Source organism: Actinia tenebrosa, unplaced genomic scaffold (genome assembly GCF_029948245.1).
Source record: "Actinia tenebrosa isolate PJP-AT-01 unplaced genomic scaffold, QUT_ActTen_1.0 PGA_scaffold2__45_contigs__length_23673736, whole genome shotgun sequence".
Classification (NCBI taxonomy): Eukaryota; Metazoa; Cnidaria; class Anthozoa; order Actiniaria; family Actiniidae; genus Actinia; species Actinia tenebrosa.
This window is the reverse complement of record NW_028292579.1, coordinates 22,390,746-22,413,240: the sequence shown is the minus strand read 5'-3', so window position 1 is coordinate 22,413,240 and position 22,495 is coordinate 22,390,746. Positions and strand designations below refer to the sequence as shown.

Below are 22,495 nucleotides of genomic sequence, written 5' to 3'. Positions count from 1 at the left end.
AGCAACTCGTCTAACATGCAGCAACTCGTCTAACATGCAGCAACTCGTCTAACACGATGCAGCAACTCGTCTAACATGCAGCAACTCGTCTATCACGATGCAGCAACTCGTCTAACATGCAGCAACTCGTCTATCACGATGCAGCAACTCGTCTAACACGATGCAGCAACTCATTGTTCTTATTACATATAATGGCAGATCGGTAACCCCCCACAAAAACAACAGCGCATACACATACGTTTGGTGAAACTGGGTATTTAGTTAACATGGGTGATTATATGTATCTATCTATGTGCTTGGTACCTTCACCGGGCCTCGAAAACTATTCGCAACCACAGGCAGATGATCAACGACATGTTTGGTCCAAGACAAGCGTCCATCGAAATCACCTTCAGCAAAAGTGTTACTGCTTTACTATCGTGCTATTCGTTATCGGCGATTTCCCTGGCTGTATCATTCGCTATGTTTTCCTTTAACCAGGGCAGTATCAAATGGAGCTGTGCATCTCTTTGGACCAGTACCAAGGGCGGATCCAGGGGGAGGGTCGGGGGGGTTCGCGACCCCCCTGTCATTCTGAGGTCAAATAAGCTTCTTGTGGTAAAAATGCGACTGGGATTCCTTTGCCCACAAAATTTACTCCTGAGACCCCCCCTTCAAAAAACCCTGGATCCGCCCTGAGTACCAATATATATCTAAGTTTTGTTTTTATTCCAGTCATCTGTTTCGTTATGGATAAAAGGCTGTTGAAAAACTCGGTTGGAAAAAAAAACCGAAGAGACATATGTGGTATAAAATAGTAAAATTCTAGAAAGAAAAAAGAAACTATGACGTCGCCATATGATTTTGTGGGGAGTTAGCGATCTGCCATTATATGTAACGTATTCATAATGTTGATAAATGATAACAATAATGAATAATAATCATGATGATGATTGTTGATAATGGTGATAGATGGTGATGAGAAATGTTCATAAATAATTATAACGAATGAAGTGATTATTGATGGTTTGCAAGCATTCCCAAGAGAGACAAAAAACATGGCGGCCATCTTGGGGCGATTAACAATGAATGCTAGAAATCTTTTGTCAAATGGCACCAACGCTACCCCGAGAGTAGCCTGCGTTCAGCCGGTATAATAGTCCCCTTCACAGTTTCCTGCGTCATCTTGAAAGGTAGCCGGGCCTTTGCATCGAAGCGAGACGAACGTTTAGCATGCAATGGTAGAGACATGTGATTAATTGTCAAAGGTGTTAAAAAGGGTCTCTATCATTGCAAGCTCACCATTCGTCTCGCTTCGATGCAAAGGCCCGGCTACCTTTCAAGATGGCGCAGGAAACTGTGAAGGGGACTATTGCCCTATTTCACTATGACGTCACTGCTTGTTTATGTGGGGGATAAATCGCCAAATCCAATAGAAAATTCAACAAAATTTGCTGCTAGCGTAGCAGTGTGATCTGGTTTTCAGATATATTATGTGTTAATATGTTCTAAAAAAAATATTCTGAGCGTTTGCTGGCTACTCTACTTCTATTCGTGGATTGATACGAGTCTTAGAACAATTTTCGGTGAATTTGCGTTGATTTGACCCCCTCCGACAACCATGATCCTTTGCGTTTAAACAATAGATTGTTTTGATGTGACGTCATAGTGAAATACTGTAGGGCAATCTCCTCGAGGAAATTTATTTCTAGGAAATTATATCGGCTGAACGCAGGCTACCCCGAGAGGCGTCCCGAAAGGCGTCCCGAGATGCGTCCCGAGAGGCGTCCAGAGAGGCCGCATTGACGTAACATGCAATCGAAGAATTAATGGCGACGCCAGGATGTTGAGGATGACTATAAATGATAATATTGATCAATGATAGGTGACTTATAATGATAACGACGATGAATGTTGACGATAATAAATAACAGCGATAATGTTGAATTTATGTACCCGTGAGTGTTAGATCTACGATAGAATTTTAATTGACATTTTGATATCAACATCTCAAATAAATTATCTCACAATATTTTCATTTCAGTACCTCAATTTAATATTACCAGTACTAAATAACTACCTTTATTGAAGTCAATTGGTGTAGATATTTGTGAGGCAATACAAGTCATATCCCCAAAAATGTAAAGAGTGCGACGAACAAAGAATTATGGAAATCAAGATGGCGGATTATTCGAGTCAAAGAATTCTATGCGCACGGGCTACCTGTTGTATTGCGAGTTGGAGAACAAATTTTGCACATCTTATCACTCCGCGCTCAACTACTAATTTACTTTGATTTAAAGACTATAGAAAGCTTCAAGTGTCGGCACAGGGAGCCCAAGCTTGAGTTTTGCGCCAGTACATTATAGTAAATGTATGTGGTTAACAATTTTTTTTTCAATGATGTTTTCCAAGGATCCCACATCTTGGAATCTAGAATTCAGTCATTTACATACGCTGTAATACAAACTAGGAAATAATTTACAAAGGCTCTTTCCAAGCTTCTACTAGGGGAGTCAGTTATGCCCATCAGATAAATTTTGTCATTTCTGGAAGTGTGGGATGGAAGCAATTTTTATAAAATATATGTAAAACCGTTTCGTCTAAAATAATTCTAAACTAAATGTAGGAAAATATAATTTTCTAAACTTTAAAAAGCCATTTGGGTTGCCTTTGCAACACGTTATAAACATTTGCTTGTCATAGACGCAAATTGATAATTTTTTGCTCATTAAATAATGTGATTTTTTTTCAACAATCGATTGAGAAAATAACGATAACGATGACCTCTTTGTACAGTGAGGTACAGTGAATACGATCACCTGGGGTATATAAGGATCGTAGGGCCACGTGATGATCATCACGCGATACATATAGTCAAGATCATAGATGGTTGTTCATGACTATGTCCACCAATAGTAGATACTTCGCGCATCTATGAATCTCCGTTCATTATGGCAGTTATAAAAAATTATACCGGGTTACCATGACTACCACTGTAGCCACGGTTGCCAAGACTACCATAATAACCACGGTTACCATGACTACCACTGTAACAAACGTTGCCTTGAGCATCACTTTTCTCGCCAACAAACCTATGCATCTTCAGTTTATCAAATATCTAAACATAGGCTTTGAAGTCTAACTAAATATAACCGTACATGTTCAGCTCCACGACGCGGCTTCGCTGCCAATGAAGCTGAGCATATTACCAAGGCAACAGTAATGCTATTGTTAAACTTTGATTTTCCAATGAATGACTTGACCATCCTCTCCTCCAGTTACTACGAAACACCCATCACCTGACACGTCAATACATCGAATAGCACCTGAGAGAAGGTACATTTAAATATGTTAAAGAGGTATTCACAGTCGTAATAGAGCTTTTAAGTGTGACGTCCATCACATGGGAAAAACTAGTTCGGGATTAAAGACAAGAAGCAGTTCTATAAAGATTTTTCTAACGCGTTCTTCATGACAGGATTTGTTGTCCAAAGGTCTAATATTCTCAGGCGGAGGTTAAATCATTAAGAACATTTATCGCTTTATTTTAGCGGCTATTGTGAGCAGTCGTACCCAGAAATAAGTCATAACATAACAGCTCGATAAAGAATTTCTCAGTCTTCTAAAAGCTAGGGTGTGGCACATACGGTTTTAGGGACTTGTGTGTGCACTGCAATACATATATAAACAAGATGGAACAATCATTGGTGCGCAGTGGATATGTATGTTTTGTTATTACGTAGTTAGGATAGTACGCGAGCGCTGGTTGGTCGAAAACTGTGCTTTATGAGTGAACGGAGCACTGTGCTGACGCCATCCGCGCACGCGAAGTGCTGCTAGATCCTGTGACCTTCTTTCTTTTTGCGTAAATAAATTCAATACCGAAGTAAAATTAGTAACTATATAATAAAACGAATAAAACAACTTATTCCGTGCTCTGTTCAGTAATAAAGCACTTAGGAAGCGCCGTAAGCACTTCTCCTTACACTTCTTTCGTGCTTACTCCATTTCTGCGTGCTTTATTACCGAACGGAGCACGGAAAAAGCCATTTTATTTGTTAACTATAGGGTTAAAAAGCAGTACCTTTATGCGCCGTAATGCTTGTTATTTGCTGTACATGAAATAAGTCCCATATTTGAAGATCACCGGACTCTCCTCCTGCTAGAACCATTTGCCCATCCCACACGGCACACCTGCAGATAATCCAATGACATCATATATCAACCATTAACTAACAAGACGTATCGTCACTTCTATCGGTGTCTGGATGTACCACATGATCAACTGTTGTCATTGTATCAGACTCGTACCCAGTCGTCACTCACGTTTTTTAAATGCGCGCGAAGGCTTTTTTGAAGGCTTTTCTCTTCCCTCCTTCCCTTGATACACCGCGAACTCACTAAATCCTTCCAATCAACCACAGCGTGAGATCAATAAGAGAAGAGAAGCGACTGGGTACGAGTCTGTCATGGTACTTGCGAAAATAGTCTATGTACCCATCATCCACGAAAAAAAATATGGCAAGGGTAGGAGTATGTTTATATTAGGTATGGATCGTTAAATAATTGAGGGGAGAGGGGATGCATTAATTTACGTTTCACGACATTCATTGTAACAACCCCTGCATGCAATTTTTAATGTTTGCTCGACATTTCTTTACTGAAAGGAGAGGCTGCGCGATTTGTTTTTTCGTAGGTGAGGTGCTTGCTCGATATTTTTTTGAGAATTTACGCAACCCCCTTCGGATTAATTATCTAATGGTCCGTCCCTTAAGGATCCCTCATTTACACGCTTCGAAAGTTTCTAATTGAGACAGTCAAAGTTACCAGTGGCCAAAATGTTGAAACAAATGCTTTCATTTACACGAAAGGGCTGTTCCTCTGCGCGACCCTTCAAATATTATCTCTGTCCTCAATGGTTTTTAACTTAATTTCAAGAGAAACAAAACACAAACCTTATTTCTTCGCCTGCATTTTTCGAGAAGACTTCTGTTCCGGTTTGCACGTCTGTCACTCTCATCGAGTGATCAGAACCACACGAGAAAATTCTTTGACCGTCTATAAAAAAAAGCACTCATAATTAAAGAATGATCTAGAAATTAGCAAACTCACTATACATAACTAATCAGATGTGTTTTTGACTGCTAATCACACACGCGAAATCGTACAATTTGCCGTACCAGTTTCAGTGCTCTTCCAAGCACCTTTTAAAGACGCCTTCATCTATAGTCTCCTACGCAGCCGCTATCTATAGTCTCCCACGCAGCCCCTATTACTGTCTTCACGCAACGCTTACTCCCATACGTAGGAGAATACTCCATCTATAATCTCTACGCAGCCGCTATTAGTGTCGTCACGCAACGCTAACTCCCCTACGTACGAGACTATTCTATCTAACAACTCTCCTTACCTGGACTGAAGAGAACTGAGTGTACTGTCTCTCTATGAACTGCAACAAGATAATTATGGTTTAGAATTTTATTTATTTTATCTGTTTATCAACTAAATTTCAAATTATCCAGCTCAGAGGTTGTTTCAGGGCTCGATAAAATTGGTTACGATTGGATAAAAAGAGCTTTGCGGTTTCCGCAACAATAACTTGAGAAAACTGCCACTACTAATTCCTTGCTATAAAAGAAAAAAATTGTTACTCACTATGATGTTGACTTAATATTGTTTGCTGATCGATATTCCACAGAAGAACATTACCTAAGTACAAATAAAAATAGCAGATTAATCTATATACGGTAAACCTGGGGTTACTTAGAGAAATATGATAAATATCTTTTATTAGTTATGCAGAAAAAAATAACAAAGACATCTGGAGATACTGACATACCTTTAGAGAAGTGGAATGTTTAGCACAGCAAAATGAGGAGAGAAAAGAAAGGCAGAGGGGGAGAGAAAAAGACAAAAACAAAATGAAACGAAAAGTGACAAACATTCAAACAAAAGTTACGACATTACGACAAAAGTTGCATAGAGCATTGCAGCGTGTAACCTACAGCGCAATTTGAAAAATATTGTTGCAACGGACAAGTTGAAGCAATCGTTGCAAAAAGTAGAATTCGTTTATACTTTTGGCAACGATTGCGTCTCCGTTGCACCGTGTAAACTTTCTGCAACTTGTTCTGCAAATTGTTTCGCAATTGCTCCGTGTAATCGCGCCTTAAGTCACATAAATAATCTTACTATCGACAGTTTTCTACAAAGACCTACCATCCATAGTCCCTGTAACTACAAGGGTATTGGTAGGATCTAAATCCACCGTATTCACCTAAAACGACAATAATAGATTATGAGAATTTAGTATGAATGGAATTACTGATAAAGGACATATGACGTGACGTTTCATGACCGTGACGGTGCCGTTACCGTGACGGTGCCGCGACGGTCGGCGCGTGCGGTATAAACTATCCTAATTATGACATCCTAATATAGGAGCAGGAATGTCACAGTAAGCTTCTTCTTTATATTTCTTACTGGTTCTCTCACCCACCCACCCATCCACCGGCGTTTCTTCTTGGCACTTCACCTTCTAGGCAAAAGCCAACTTGGAGAAAAAGCCTTCAAGATGTTAATCATATAAATCTTCCCTCCTAAGATATTTTAATAAAAATTAACTTACTTCTGTGTCATGATCCAACTCCGCCTAAAAAAAAGAATAAGGAAGAAGTTAGGAGATAATCGCCCACTGACATAACTTGTTGATGTGAGACCACTATAAGGCTCGTGTTTCAAGTTAGACTGTAATATCAAATAAACTCAACGCAAAAGTTGCGAAATAAGAAAAGTTTATCAAACCCTGAAACAACCTCTGGGCTGATCTAAGTCAGGGAACTGCTAACTCACAGACCAAGCTCTGAAATAACCATTATGGTGATCTAGGTCAGGGCGATGCTAGCTCACAGACCAAACCCTGGAACAACCATTATGGTGATCTATGTCCGGGCAAGGCTAACTCAAAGATTAAATTGGAATTTAGTGTGTACGGTTTTATGGAGGGAGGAAAACCGGAGAACCCAGAGAAACAAGATTACTTTAAATTTCATTATAAGTCATGTCTTGCTTACCAGTATTAGCGGCGAAGCTGGTTTCTTGCCGTCTGGCTCGGGAAGGAATTTCCATACCTGAAAAACGCATTCAAGATCTACAGGTTACTACTTCTATACTAGATACTTCAAAAGTAAAGTACCCTGTCATAATACATTTGTGACAACTGAAACCTTTATAATATAGAGGTGTCCTTAATTTAATTAGCTGCGTTAATTTTGTAGTAGATCGTATGGACCTTATTTGCACACAATCAGCAGAACTCAAGCTCACTTTTGCGTGCTTGGGGTGCACCGTGTATCTGGATCTCGGGTTTGAAGTGTCTTATCACACAGGAATCCCACTCAATGTTTTAAAGAGTCTTACTTTGACTGTAGAATCCCAAGAGGCTGTAACTAGTATTCCATCGTTCCAGCATAAACATGATACTGAAAACAAATAAAGTAAACCGCCACCCGGATAGCTTAGTAAGGTAAGACTGTGGGTCTGTTGTGCGGGAGGTCGTGGTTCAAGCCTTGACCAGACCAACACTCAGGGTCTTAAAATTGAGGAGAAGGTGCTGCCTTCGTAATTACATCTGCAAATGGTTAGACCTTCACGTGGCTCGGATGATCACGTTAATGGTAACGCTGCCGTCCCTAATGAACTATAGATGTAACCTGAGTTTCAGGCCCAATGGGAGGGGGGAAGGGGTGGGCAGGAGAGTGAGGACCACAAGTTTATCAGTTGAGTTACTGTCAAGTGTCAACCTCTATAAACAAAGTTGATTTATTCTATCTATTTTAAACTTCAGTAAAGCAGAGGCCCACTCTAATGCTCTTTAAAGCTCGACTTACTTGCATCATCATGTCCTCTTAACGTGTCTACCACACGACCATATTCTACTGAGTAGATGTATCTAAATAAAACAAAGAGTGGTGAAACTGCAAGCTACTGCAAGAATGTATGTATATATTAGACAGTGTTAGCAAAGATGAGACGAAGCTTTCTGAGTTCTACATTTTCCCACTCGCATTAAACATGCCTTATCGCAGATTAATGTGGTCAATCAAACGAAAATATAAGAAAAAGGCTAATGACAAAAGACGAGTTCTTACATGTTATTATCCCATGAACCAACTATGATTGTTTTAGCATCAGGCATAATGGCACACGAAGAAAGAGCCTGTAGAGAGATAAAACACCATCAGAAAAATCTAACCAAGCATGCATACAAAAACATCTTAGGTGCATTTTTCAGTCATATATTAATAAAATTGCTATACAAGAGTTAATACAGCGTTAGCACTAATCTGGCTTTAGGCCCATGTTCTTTGGGGACAAGGTCAAAACAAGGGCCCATAGGGACCTGATTTTATTGATTTAGAAGGTGGGTAACGGAAAATACCCTCCTCCCCCCTCAGATAGCTGTTAAAATACTTGATACTGCGTGTTAGTAGTGAATATTTCAATACACAAATGTATCGCGACTAAATTGTCTCCTATATTTTTGAGACGACAATATTTTGTGGTATTGTCGTTTCAAAATTAAGGCTTCTGATTGGCTAACGCGCGACGAAAAGGAAAGCTTGAGCGAGCGTGCGTTAAATCTTTACGCTTGTTGTTTGCGCCATAACGCGTGCTCGTAAGGAGAATTTCGTATTTAATCAAAGTAATTCGGTCAGTCCGTCGCTTCGCGACTCCGCCCAATACCGAATATATTTTCTCCCAACTAGTCATCAATATTTCATGGTATTGTCGTCTCAAGATTGTAATTAGTTTATAATAATCATTTGTTAAGTATTTCTGCTAAGGGGTTACCCCACTCTTCCCCTCTAAGTCGGGTCCCGCTATATTACGACTGTTTAGAACTCATCCCTTTTTCTGTTGCGGACAGAATATGATACACGTTCTAAGAAAATGAGCATTAGAAATCACAACAAACTACTAACCATTGAAGAGAGATTTATACTTCGTATTTGTTGTTTTTCTTCTAACGAGTAGATCTTCAGTTGCGTATCTAGGGAGAATGTAGTGTTTGTAATTAGTATAAACAAACTACTCTACTATTGCTATTACTGATGCATTCTGATTGCTAAGATATAAATATGACCTATTTCTCAGAGCCCAAAAATGATATCAAGGCATGCAAAACATGCAGTACCTTAACACAACTATGGAGCATGCACTTGCAGATATGTTGGAAGATCTAACATCAATTCTTTGAATAGATAAATCGTTGCATTTTCCGATACTGATTGTCATGTAGAATAACGTACATGTAATGTGCCCCCCTTCCTTGCCTTTCCTCTACCTCTCCTTCTCTAGCTCCCCCTCCCCCTCCCCCCTTGAAACACGGCGTTCCCATGGCTTTGGAACAACTACAGATTACTGAGAGATGTAATAAGTATTAATTATTTGAATGCAAATCCTCATTTTCCAATGCTGATTCTGATGGTCACTATTGTACTAACTCCTCTATTGTCATCCCTCTACCATTCCCGTCCCCTTACAGCCCTACACCCTTGGCTCGGTCCTCCTCTCTTGTCCTTTCTCTACCCCTCCAGTCCCCTTACAGCCCTAAACTCCTACGCCCTTGGCTCTGTCCTCCTCCCTTGCCATCCCTCTGCCCCTCAGGTCCCCTTACAGCCCTACACCCCTACATCCCGGGGCTCTGTCCTCCTCCCTTGTCATCCCTCTACCCCTCAGGTCCCCTTACAGCCCTACACCTCTACACCCTTGGCTCTATCCTCCTCCATTGTCATCCCTCTACCCCTCCCGTACCCTTCCAGCCTTACACCCCTACACCTTTGGCTCTGAAAACTGTTCAGGTACCTACCTTGTGAAACAGAGAACACATGTTTACAGTCTTTGGAAAGTCGTACTGACGTGACAGTGCTAAAACATTTAAATGTGTAATAAGAAAATCATTAGAACCCAATGAATCATCAATAAATCATCGTCAAAAAATTACCACATTCTTTGTTTTACAGTAGTGGAATGGAAGAGTGCGAAAGAATGAATTAGTCCAATAGAGATTTAGAAGGATTACATAATAACAGTCTTATATTATAGGTTGCGTTAGTTTTATAACAGTCCGATATTGTGCTTGATTTAAATACTATTTTTAAACGTTCAAACAATTAAAAAAATAGAAAAGAAATATTAAGAGCGGCTGTCCGTAAAAATCAGACATAAGGTGGCAACAGTCAAAAAATCAATTTTGTTCATACTTTGAAGTTAGATACCCTATCATATAACATTAACCCCTGTGCACTTAGTTTTGCAAAATTCTTTTTAGTTCGTGAGAAATTTCACTTTTTATGCAGATAGGCAAATATGCTAATTTGACGACTCTGAAATTGAGATAAATCACCAATCTCGTGTACGAAATACAATCAATACTTGACCTTTCCAACCTAATAGACTTCAAATATGGTATCTCTATATGCCTCACAACGATTTTCAGACATGTAGCTATAACGAAGAATTTCTGGAAGAATTATTTGCAAGACACAGTTTTCTTGAGCTTAAAAGTACCCTCAAAACAAGTGAGAATTTTACCATGGCCGATACAACGGAAAAACGAGATTTTCACTGTATGTGATGTCAAGATGATATTGTTCAAGATTGTAAAAAAAAATTCTTAGGTAAATGTGTTCTTAAGCCTGTACGATCGATCAAATATGCCTAAATACGTTGTTTCAGAAAGCATGGTTTTTGCATAAATTAGCTAGTGAATGACTGCCAAAATTAAAATAATATTTTTCAAATCTTATATATGAATTTGAGGGATTTTTCTGAAGAAAGAGCAGCATTTACTCCCTACCGCTTCACAAATCATGAATTCTAGGTGTAGTGACGGCCATCTACACAAAACAGCGAAAGCGTTGCGTGACCACTAGCGGCAATGACTATTGGAGATGAAGAGTTCTCCTCAAAAACCTTATTTTTTTACCGGCCTAGCCACTTGAGGACTAAACTTAAATTTCGAAGCCCCTTAAGCTACGCTTTCTTTCAAAATAATATCCCCCTCTTGTATGCATAACAAATTTATGTAATAAATGTATAGGAATGCAAACTTTGCTCTTCTCACGAACGCATCAAAAATAATAGATCGGCTCATGTTATGCGCCCTCGTATTGTGTGTGACCCCTGAGGTAACATTTGTCTAGTTTCAAAGGCCGATCCAGGATATTTTTGAGGGGGGGTCCAAAAAGTACATTCGATCAGTGACGTTATTTTTGAGGTCATACATACCGCTATATTTGTTGTAACCTTTCAGAACGCAAACATAACAACTTGATTTGGCTTTCAATTTATAAACTTACATAAGAGTCATGACTTTCAATAGAAAATTATCTGTAATATATCGTATGTTAAAAAGGGGAAATAACGAGTTGTAAAGGGGGGTCCGCAGCCATGGACCCCTCCGTTGGATCCGCCCTTGAGTTACGCGAGTGATTTCGGTAGCGGTAAGTTATCACATGAATCCCGCTCAATATATACTCCCGTCATATATATTGTATTAATTTAGGAAACAAAAGCTAATAATGTCGGTATAAATATTTTTTTCTTATAAAACGGCTTTAGTTGAAATGGTTGTTTTTCTTGTGAAAAGATGTGTGCGGACGAGTGCCGTCAATGTAGGATTGTTTTCTTTTCTTATCCTTTTTGCTGGTGTCCACGTGTTGCTCCAACTCGAGCTCTCGTAACAGGGGTTTCGAGAATTTTTTCATCGTGTTCTGCACAGCAAGCTCACACAGATTATAAACATCCAAGAATATGGGGTGCTGTATTAATAGGGCATTCTGTACTTCCTTGTTCATTTTGTCCAGAGCCTTTTCTGGAAGCTTGTCGTCTTCTCGTGCATCTCTTTCGGCGGGGACGACCTTTTTCTTTGGCAATCGTGAAAAAAACCTTATACCACTTGTTTAGATGTGAGGAACCCATCAGGACTAAAAAAACTAACACAATCAGAATTCTTGGCCTTCCTCAAGGACTTTGAGGAAGGCCAAAAATGCTTTCAGTTCGACCCCGTTGAGCTGCGCCACTCCTGTACTTGCGGTGGTGATAAGCGATGACAGTTTTTTTTTTCTTTTGATGTGTCGTTGCAGGATCAACTTTATGCCCGGTCTGCTCACCAATGTTAAACTGGGCCATAAGATAGTCTTTCTGTATTTCTTTAAGACGTTTTCGACCTTCGTTTGATTTCATTCCCCAACCTATTTTGTGATCGAACCGAGCTAGTACTTAGAGGGTCCTGAAGGGGTAAAATGAGTGCTGGTATTATCCTTCTTTGGTGCTGGGAAAATAGGATATCATGCACTGGGATTCATAAACAAAAAACCATCAAAAATGGGAGTAGGATTAAGATTTGAGCAAAACATACTCGGGCTAAGAATAAAAGGATTTGAACTGGGATTTGGGTAAATATTAGGAATCCCCTTCAGGACCCTCCATTTATCATAGGAATACGCAGAGTTAATAGAGGGGAGTCCCCTCTATTAACTCTGGAATACGTCATCAGAGCCTTGCATAGATTTGAACGGCCAGGAGCTGCTAACACGAACGTTATACTTTTAGATACTAAAACATAAGGAGGAAGACGCACAAATGTAGTTAATGACGGGAAATAAAAGTAGTATTTTCGGTATTTATTTGGATACATTAAAAAAAACTCACATGCACACACAGTATTTATTATCCCGCCGCCGGTGGTCACGCAACGATTTCGCTGTTTTGGGTTGATGACCATCACTACACCTAGAATTCATGATTTATGAAGCGGTAGGGAGTAAATGCTGCTCTTTCTTCAGAAAAATCCCTCAAATTTGCTAAGTGTTGATGTCTCAAACGGCTTATAAAAGATTTGAAAAATATTATTTTAATTTTGGCAGTCATTCACTAGCTAATTTATGCAAAAACCATGCTTTCTGAAACAACGTATTTAGGCATATTTGATCGATCGTACAGGCTTAAGAACACATTTACCTAAGAATTTTTTTTTACAATCTTGAACAATATCATCTTGACATCACATACAGTGAAAATCTCGTTTTTCCGTTGTATCGGCCATGGTAAAATTCTCACTTGTTTTGAGGGTACTTTTAAGCTCAAGAAAACTGTGTCTTGCAAATAATTCTTCCAGAAATTCTTCGTTATAGCTACATGTCTGAAAATCGTTGTGAGGCATATAGAGATACCATATTTGAAGTTTATTAGGTTAGAAAGGTCAAGTATTGATTATATTTCGTACACGAGATTGGTGATTTATCTCAATTTCAGAGTCGTCAAATTAGCATATTTGCCTATCTGCATAAAAAGTGAAATTTCTCACGAACTAAAAAGAATTTTGCAAAACTAAGTGCACAGGGGTTAATGTTATATGATAGGGTATCTAACTTCAAAGTATGAGCAAAATCGATTTTTTGACTGTTGCCACGAAATTTTCGAATTTGTCTGGTTTTTACGGACAGCCGCTCTTAATGCCTTAGTTTATATAGTTCACAGTTTAGGGATCATTTGAAAATTATTATTCGCTTCTCCGAAGTTAGATGAAAGACTGGTAACGAGCTCGTTGTGCAAAGGATTGTGGGTCAATTAATTTTGGGATGAGATTAAAAGCTTAGCAACCTCTCGTGCCCAAGTTCAGTCCCACAAACCTATTCACCATACGGTCATTAATCTCTCTTACTAGGAAAGGCGAATATCTGTATTAGATTTATTTGTTATATCTTATTTTTTAAATGTTTAACCATTTCAAACCTTTATATATATATATATATATATAAATTTTAACTTACTTTTTATCTTATGTTTTTATCATATCCTAATCTTTAAAGACGTTTAATTGATGATAAGGGCATATCTTTATAGTACTATATTTTTTTAATTGTTATTCAAAGAAGCCTTTATTGCATTATTTCATCAGTTAATCATTATTATTTGACTGGATTTTTTTCTCAGGATTGCGCACTCAACCAAATCCGATAAAAAATTCGAACAAACATGTAACTTAGAATTCGTCATTTTTGTTGTCCTTTTGTTGACTGCGCAAGTGAGCATGAGAAAGACGACCATTCGACATGACGTGTGGCTATGGTTTAGGCATCAGTGAGTACAATTTAGTCTTTATAATGTCCTTGTATTTATCCTCGCTTCGCTAGTGAAACAGTGCTTTCTATATGTTCAACCTTTTGACATTACTGAATACAGTATACTGTGTCCAGGTTTAGTTACATTAATTAGTGATATTAAGTTGAATGATAGTTGATTAGGAGTGTGTGTTTATGTGATACGTGACTAAAGTAATGACGTCTTATTTTGTTTTCTATTAATCATTTTAAATTGTTAATTATGATTATTAAATTATGTATTAAAGGCTAATTACATATAGGCATGACACGTGACCAAACTGTCAATATTGTGCATTTAAGTTCAAAAAATCCTTGACACGTGACCAAAGTATTGGTGGTCACATGGTCCTTTATGTTTAATATATCAGTGATCACGTGTTACTTTATAACTAATGTATTTAAAATAACCATCGTCATCAGCTACGCATCACTTATATAATTGAGTGTTTATACAAGCATTCAATTCTAGTTTATATCGAAACGTTAGTGCATTAGTGGTGGGGATAGCCCCCTTCCTAAATTATCTTGTGTTAGTGTTTTAATGCAAACCACGATATGGATCATTTAGGATTTAAAGAAGGAATTTAAGGCATTCAAACCTTCTGTGGCGCGTGATAGATTTGTTGGCAATATTCACTTTAACCTCTTTAATACAAGAAGAGTCCCTGGAGTAGAGTAGTAGCTTCAGGTTAGAAAACATACAGAGAATGTGATGTAACACTGAGAAGGATTGAATATCAGAATCAATATAATCAGATATCCAGTTCCAATAAGAACTACACAACAACAACAATAACGACAACGACAACAACAGCAACAGCAACAACAACAGCGACAACCACAACAATGACAACGACAACGACGACAACAACAACAGCGACAAACACAACAACAACAACAACGACGACAACAATAACAAGAGCGACAACAACAACAGCGACAACAACAACGACGACAACAACAACAACAGTGACAACCACAACAACGACGACAACAACAATAACAACAGCAATAGCAACAACAGCGACAACCACAACAGTGACAACAACAACGACGACGACGACAACAACAACAGCGACAAACACAACAACAACAACGACGACAACAATAACAAGAGCGACAACAACAACAGCGACAACAACAACAACGACGACAACAACAACAGTGACAACCACAACAACAACAACGACGACAACAACAATAACAACAGCGACAACAACAACAACAGCGACAACAACAACAACAACGACGACAACAACAACAGTGACAAACAACGACGACGACAACAACAACAACAGCGACAACCACAACCACAACAACGACAACAACAATAACAACAGCGACAACAACGATAACAACAGCGACAACAATAACAACAGCGACAACAATAACAACAGCGACAACAATAACAACAGCAACAACGACGACGACGACGACGACAACATCCGACAGAGATAAAGTAAATCACTCACTAAAACATTATTTAAACCTTATGGAGCCCCGAGAAAACTCTGGGCCGATCTGGCAATTTGGATGTCACTTGATAGGAATGTATTACGTGACAGACGCCTTGTGTGATACAGGTGTATCACGTGACAACTTAGTAAAGAAAGCGAAAAGCTTCTATTCTAAGTAGCGAAGTATCTGGTTATAACTGTTAAAGTAGCTGGTCATAATTGGTTTTCAGTACGGTGATTCGATTAAATTTACTTGATAGCGGTAAACAAGAGATTTACATTGATATTTCAATCTCATTTTTATTGGCTTTAATCATTGGCAATTTGAGAGATAAGAAATAAGGCTAAGATAAAGGGAACAAACATCTGCAAATAATATAGGGGATATCTTTATCAGTCGGTAACACTCAATATCCCTGGCTGAAGTCCAGTACATACATGATAAATAATAATAATATCACTTTTTTAGTGAATGAGGTAATGAGACCTCTTAAAGAAGCGACCACGCCATCACGACCACCTCTGCAAATCGACCACATAAGAAAGATCTAAAGCTAGGTAATTGTGACTTACTCTTTGTGTAGCTTGTGACATGACGCTTTTTCTAGTTTATCAATGCTGCCCCAGTGATCTAGTTCTGGCTCGGCACTGTCATCAAAGTCAACTGGAAGGAAAGAGAAATAAGATTATATGATGTTGATAATCATTATCATAACGGTGATGTGGAAGACGATATCGACTATAATGATAATGGTGATCATGATCATGATGTGCTAGTGGTTATGGTGGTTTCGGTGATGGTGGTGATGACGATAATGATGATGATGATGATGATGGTGGTGGTTTCGGTGATGGTGGTGATGACGATAATGATGATGATGATGATGATGGTGGTTTCGGTGATGGTGGTGATGACGATAATGATGAGGATGATGATGACGGTGATGATGACGGTGATGATGACGGTGATGATGATGGTGATGGTGATGATGAGGATGATGACGGTGATGATGATGGTGATGGGGACGATGATGATGATGATGATGATGACGGTGATGATTGCGATATTCAATTGACACTCGTTGGAATGAACGAAACACTGTGTATCATTGCCATCTTATGCTGAAAGTAAGGCATGAAATGTCCTTGTCTTACGTACTAAAGAGAACGGCTACACCAAAAGCTAATCTTTGCTGTTCTTCTTTTTAAGTAAAGGGATGCCAATATACTTCATTTCACTCTAAAACTGGGGTGCTTATTGAGTAAAATACTAGACAAACATGAAATAATAATGCAATAGGATTTGAAGCGCTTCAATGTTGCCGACGTTGTTGCCTGCGTTGCCTTCCTGCAGCTTAAGGGAATGATGATGACGATGATGGTAATTTGTAATAATGATGATAATAACAATAAGAATGCAAAACTTTATAACAACAAAAGTGTCTTACCACTGACGTTCACTACTGGTATTTTCTCTGCCCTCGGTTCTTTTTCTTCATTTTTGATCGCAACGTCGTTTTGAGCTGTTACACCATTAGTAGATGAAGGCAACGCCTAAGAAAAGCCAATGTCAACATGTTTTTTTAACCAAGGACTAACCATATTTTTAATTTTTGTTCATTATATGCTAATTATTTTGTGGTATGTCTGGAAAGGAGCTTTTAGCTAAGTACATAGACCACGTTAAATATTTAAAAGGTCATTGTATTGTTGTATTGCAACCTTTAATATTGTTTTCGGGAAACTAATCGTCATCTTACGAGAGTATAGTTTGTTAGGTCTATCCCTTGATTACTCGGGGTTCTCTGGGTTTTTTCCCTCTGCAAAACCCAATACGCTAGATGGCAATTGGATCTGTGAGTTAGCCGTGCCTGACTTTGATCAGCCCAGAGGTTTTGTAAATGTCTAGACAACTCACAACGTTGCAGCTTTGATGGGCAAAAAAAAAAAAACACAAAAAAACTGACGCCCAGGATATGAAGTTGTAAATCAATATTACAAACAAAAGAAAACAATAAAGAAATATCGTACACGAGTAAAAAAATGTTGGGGGAAATTTTACGCGCACTAAGAAACAAGGAAGTGAATAACAAGTACCCGCGAAAATACCCAAAGAAATACCACGAACCAGAGAAAACCACGGGAAAATGTTGCACACCAGAAAAAAACGACGAAAGAACATTTGCGCAATAGAGAAAGCAATGACACAAATATTGCGGCTCTTTGTTGGTGTTGTAGGGCACCTGAGTCATGAGAGAGAGGCAAGTGAGTGCAGAACATTAGTCATTCAAATCGGTAGTCATATTTCAAAATATGACAACAAAACTTACCATTCTCTTTGGATGGGGACTCTTGAATAGTTGCTTTGGTGTTTGACCGAACTCTAGTATCTGTGCTTCAAGTGATGCTCGTTCATTGGGGTCTGTAATGCTAAAGACAATAATATCCATAACATTAAGTACAAATTCATTTCACTCTTACTAGGTTCTTAAACAATTTCTAAATGCCACTGAAATACTTTCACGCTTCAGACATCCCCCCACCGTTTTCTCAAGGTCGCGCGCTCATCCAAATTTAAGAAACTTGACGGGCGACGATATCAGAACAGGAGCTTTAATGAGAATTATCATACATTTCCATGATATTTTTTAGATACGAATTCATAAAATCTACTATTCTCCTCTTTAAATATAAAACTGGCTTCTCAATTTTACTGAATTTGCGTTTTTTTAGTTTTGTGGCCCGTCAAGATGCGCACGCAACCTTGGAGAAAACAGTCTCTTCGACTCTATAGTTGTTGTTTTTTGTTTTATTGTTTGTTCGTTTTTTTTGTTTTTTGATTTAGCTGTTTTCTTACCTGTCAAGGTCAACTGCGCCTTCATAGGTCAAATAGTAGAACACTGTATATAAAATAAAAAAGGTTGGTTTCCATCAATCAAAAAATAGCTAACGCACGATGTTTTATGGATGGAAGCGATACACCCTAGATAAAACAAGTGTATACCATTGTCAGACTTCCACGCTTCCTCTCCTCTTTGTTTGTATCCAAATATCAAGTCAATCCAGTTGTGTAGCCGCTCTGATACGTAAGGACATTCCAGAGCCTCACGATTGATTCTGATGAAGTCCTCTGGATCTGGAAAAGAATATAAAAGAGAGTCAAAAAAGAAAACCTATAGAAGAGTGGAATGGGGGTGGGGTGGTGGGTGGTGGGGGGTGGGGGGGGGGGAAGAAGGGTGTTGGGATGTCTGGTAGCTTGCGTCGCGGAAAAATCACAGTCCACGTCCTTATATAGAGGCTTTACAACATCACTTGATGGCAGCCATGACAGGAGGCAGGAACAACTGAATCTGGTCTAATCCGGTTTACATGAGAAGGAATTCAGTTTACCAGGGGAGAAAGATTCTATTGTTGTGCCTCCTGTCATCAAATCCTCTATACTAAACTAGGAAATAATTCTACTTTTGTGAAATTGCACGCATTGTCGCATCATGTGTGCAACGCAATATAATCCAATAGATCCAAAATGTGACATAAAAACCAACCTTAGATTAAGAAAGTGAATACAGATCAAAAACAGTAATACCAGTATTAAATAGACCCCCTATATGCGGACACCATTTATCACCCTTCATTAATACTACATCAAGTAAGGTCCCAAAGGTCTCCCATCACTTAATAAAGGTAACCCTACATCACAAGATTACCTTTAGCGTAAGGCGGAAGCTCGACGTCCATAACCTTTGTTTTGTCTTGTTTTACACCAAGAGGAAGACCCTGACTGTTGATTAAGAATTCACCCGACGACTGAAAAAACTCGGGTATAAGCTGCAATAAGAATGGGATAACTCCATTATATTTAAAAGAGATATCAACGAAGCTTCTGAAAGGTTTAAGCTCTTCAATGGGAGGGTTCCTAGCATTAATCAAACTGACTACCATGATACTGAGCTGGCACAGGGTGGAAAGAACGGGGAGGGGGAGGGGAGGCGGAGGAGGAAGGGGAAAGGTGATTGGGAAGGGGAGAGGGGCGGTCACCTCAGTCCTCCTTAGAACAAGAAGCACTCTAGCAGCTCACCTCTTTTACGTCTGCATGTCCCGTTAGTACATTATCCCATGTTTCAGCAACACTGTAAGCAGATTAACTAGTATTAATACTATATATGACACCAAAAACATACGTTTAAAGGATCGTTTACAAGGGCGACTTTTGCGGCGATTCGAGGTGTCCAGAGACAGAGACAGAACAAAAGATTCCTTGCCATACAACACTCATCATGTTTATGCACTAAGATAACTCCAGAAGAGGCATTTTTGAACGGAGGGGAGGGGAGTGGAAAGTTATTTGGCTTCCGTCCATTGCCTCTACGCTCTGGGTTAGTATCTTTTTTTGTTTTGACCTTAACGTCATTAAAACATGACAATACCTTTAACACTCGTAAACTGCTTATACGAAAACCGTTACCGCTAGTGCATATTGTTTCAGCCAACACCAACATGGATGCGTATATAATAATTACATCTAACCAAAGATAACTAACACTTTACCTGTTGAATAATCGATCTGGCTGATCAAACTTTCCTCCTTGCAGACAAAGCATGAACTCAGGCGCTGCAATAAAAATACCCGAAGCAGATTCAGATTCTCTATTTCACACACCAAGTTCAAATAAGTTGTTCACATGTATCGATCATATTATAAATAAAGGGCCTATACAAGGAAAAGAAATACAATTAATAAAACTAAATAAATATTATCTTAATAAATTTTAATAATAAATTTTATGTTATATAAAAAATAATAAAAAATAATAAAATAAAATAACAAATTAACAAATAGGAATTGATTATTCTTTAAGCAAAACAGGTGTGATTATTTTACTGTTAATAAAACTACACACTGTTGTTAAAGGAGCATAGCTTTCAAGTTAACCACTATACAATCAATAAATAAGGTTATTACGCCGAATGAATATCAAAAGAAAAGAAAAAAAATGAAAGAAAGAAGAAAAAGAAAAAGAAAACAACAACAGATAACGAGCATGGTTAAAAAAGAAATGGAAAGACATAACGAAAATGGGTTCTGAAAACAATGATGGATTAGATACAACTTTAGCTTTGCCTATTCCCAGCAGCATTCTTAACACTATTGAAGAGCATCCTTACCGACTCGAACCAGGTAATATAAAACATATCCTGGGGTGGAGTAGTGCGATCCGTACAGAAATTTTGGTTCGGGCATTTCTTTACACCGCTCCTAAAAAGAGAGACAAAAAAAGGAATTATTCAATATCTCAATTGCATTTGTGTTGCCTTTTAGTGAGGGGTCTGCGCGCGCTTTGACCCCTGAGAATCACAGAATGGGCCTGGACGGATGGGGCGGATAAATCCTTAGCCAGTGGATAAATCGATGCTGCTATCCAACAAATTTATCCACTGGATAAAGATTTATCCGTCAGATAGCACTATCCACCATTCATACAATCAGGCCCAGTTGTAGTGTATAGAGCAGTGTTCGTATGACTGTAAAGAATTCACGGTAGGAACATGGCGTGCCGTGACCGTGACGGTACAATCCACGCAGTCCGATTGGATGGTAAGTGATCATGCGCACTGTGATTGGTTCGCTGTGAACGTCTTTAACTAGATGCCGTACATTTTTGGTCATAGTCATATGAAATTCGCATAAAATGTTACGAAATTGAAAACGTTATGCATGTCGACTCAGACAGAAACTTCAACGTATAACGACGTATAACATGTGTAAAAACATCTATTATTATAATAAACATTGCAATCTTCTACTGCAACATAGCGTAGATTCACGTCCATATCTAGCGCAATAGTCCACGTGTTTGTTTAATACCAACAACCAATAGCATACCTTGAGTTGTTGTAATCTGCTTTCATTTAATGCTCCTATTGGCTTGCTGAGATCTCTAAAGGTAGCCGGGTTCGTAAGATCTGATAACGGAACAAATCATTTATGATTCAATCTTGAAAAGAATAAAACACTTAAACTCTGCAGGGTTTAGTTGGGGGATCTGCATTGGGCATCAGCTAAATTAATGCCCGGGGGGGGGGGGGGGGTACTACCACCCCAATTTGGGTAGGGGTGTGCCGCCAGGACCTCAAAACCCTGACCCTATCCCAGACCTAAAATTTTGATTTTACATACCCTACCCCAGACTAAAACTAAGAATTGTACACCCTATCCCAGACTAAAAGACGGAAAATACGGTTTTACAATCGATTGCAATCAATATTTACTAACTATCTTATAACTATTTTTATTGTTTTTGTGTCGGCAGAAAGCGTAGCCTATTCGACAGACAAAAACAACCAAATCGTTAACTCTATCCCAGACTAAAATGATACCCTATCCCAGACAAAATGTCAAAAAATGGTACCCTACCCCAGACCCAAAAGCCGAAAAACCATACCCTATAGGGCGGCACATACCCGTATAGCAAATATAGGGGAGTACCCCCCTGGGAATTAATGGTATCAAAGAGGGGGGTCACTCAGCAGCAGCCTAAGGTAATATAAGGTTATTAGTTACCCAGTGATTCGCTTGTGTAATCGGCCAGTATCCATGGAAACACTGGATACTGAGTTAAATCATTAAAACTCCTATCAGATAAACTGAAAAAAAAAGAGGAAAAAATGCCGTTACTTTTTAAAAATCATTTAACGACTTAATATAACGCTGATGCCAATGAAAAACTTCGTCAAAGTGGAAACTAAACTTTGTAACGGATTGGAGCATTGTTTATTCACGAGTCAAACTACTGCCGTCTCTTATCCTGACTTTTGGGATCTCGGGTTGGATTAATGAACTCTGCATCACGAGTTTTAACTTGAATTGCTGATGCAAACTCTATT

At 38.7% G+C, this 22,495-nt stretch overlaps 1 protein-coding gene across 4 annotated transcripts in view; it reads right to left on the bottom strand.

Moving 5' to 3' along the window:
* Window positions 1–1,944: 1,944 nt before the first annotated feature.
* The window catches only part of LOC116299479 (protein FAN), a 38,101-nt gene continuing 17,550 nt past the window's right edge, over window positions 1,945–22,495 (bottom strand). For 3 of the 4 annotated variants that reach the window (XM_089033932.1, XM_089033935.1, XM_089033934.1), the window contains 25 exons: window positions 22,173–22,255; window positions 21,495–21,574; window positions 20,777–20,867; window positions 20,159–20,222; window positions 19,689–19,740; window positions 19,318–19,438; window positions 18,615–18,746; window positions 18,468–18,510; window positions 17,941–18,040; window positions 17,059–17,164; window positions 16,184–16,274; window positions 14,753–14,818; window positions 9,854–9,912; window positions 8,967–9,034; window positions 8,133–8,200; window positions 7,872–7,933; window positions 7,402–7,463; window positions 7,056–7,112; window positions 6,611–6,634; window positions 6,202–6,259; window positions 5,638–5,691; window positions 5,393–5,431; window positions 4,938–5,040; window positions 4,067–4,176; window positions 1,945–3,308 (listed from right to left, as the gene is read on the bottom strand). In XM_089033932.1, coding sequence (XP_088890058.1) covers window positions 3,214–3,308; window positions 4,067–4,176; window positions 4,938–5,040; window positions 5,393–5,431; window positions 5,638–5,691; window positions 6,202–6,259; window positions 6,611–6,634; window positions 7,056–7,112; window positions 7,402–7,463; window positions 7,872–7,933; window positions 8,133–8,200; window positions 8,967–9,034; window positions 9,854–9,912; window positions 14,753–14,818; window positions 16,184–16,274; window positions 17,059–17,164; window positions 17,941–18,040; window positions 18,468–18,510; window positions 18,615–18,746; window positions 19,318–19,438; window positions 19,689–19,740; window positions 20,159–20,222; window positions 20,777–20,867; window positions 21,495–21,574; window positions 22,173–22,255 — 1,888 coding nt within the window. In that variant the 3' untranslated portion in view covers window positions 1,945–3,213. The remainder of the gene's footprint in view (window positions 3,309–4,066; window positions 4,177–4,937; window positions 5,041–5,392; window positions 5,432–5,637; window positions 5,692–6,201; window positions 6,260–6,610; window positions 6,635–7,055; window positions 7,113–7,401; window positions 7,464–7,871; window positions 7,934–8,132; window positions 8,201–8,966; window positions 9,035–9,853; window positions 9,913–14,752; window positions 14,819–16,183; window positions 16,275–17,058; window positions 17,165–17,940; window positions 18,041–18,467; window positions 18,511–18,614; window positions 18,747–19,317; window positions 19,439–19,688; window positions 19,741–20,158; window positions 20,223–20,776; window positions 20,868–21,494; window positions 21,575–22,172; window positions 22,256–22,495) is intronic. The other variant, XM_089033933.1, reaches the window with a different exon arrangement.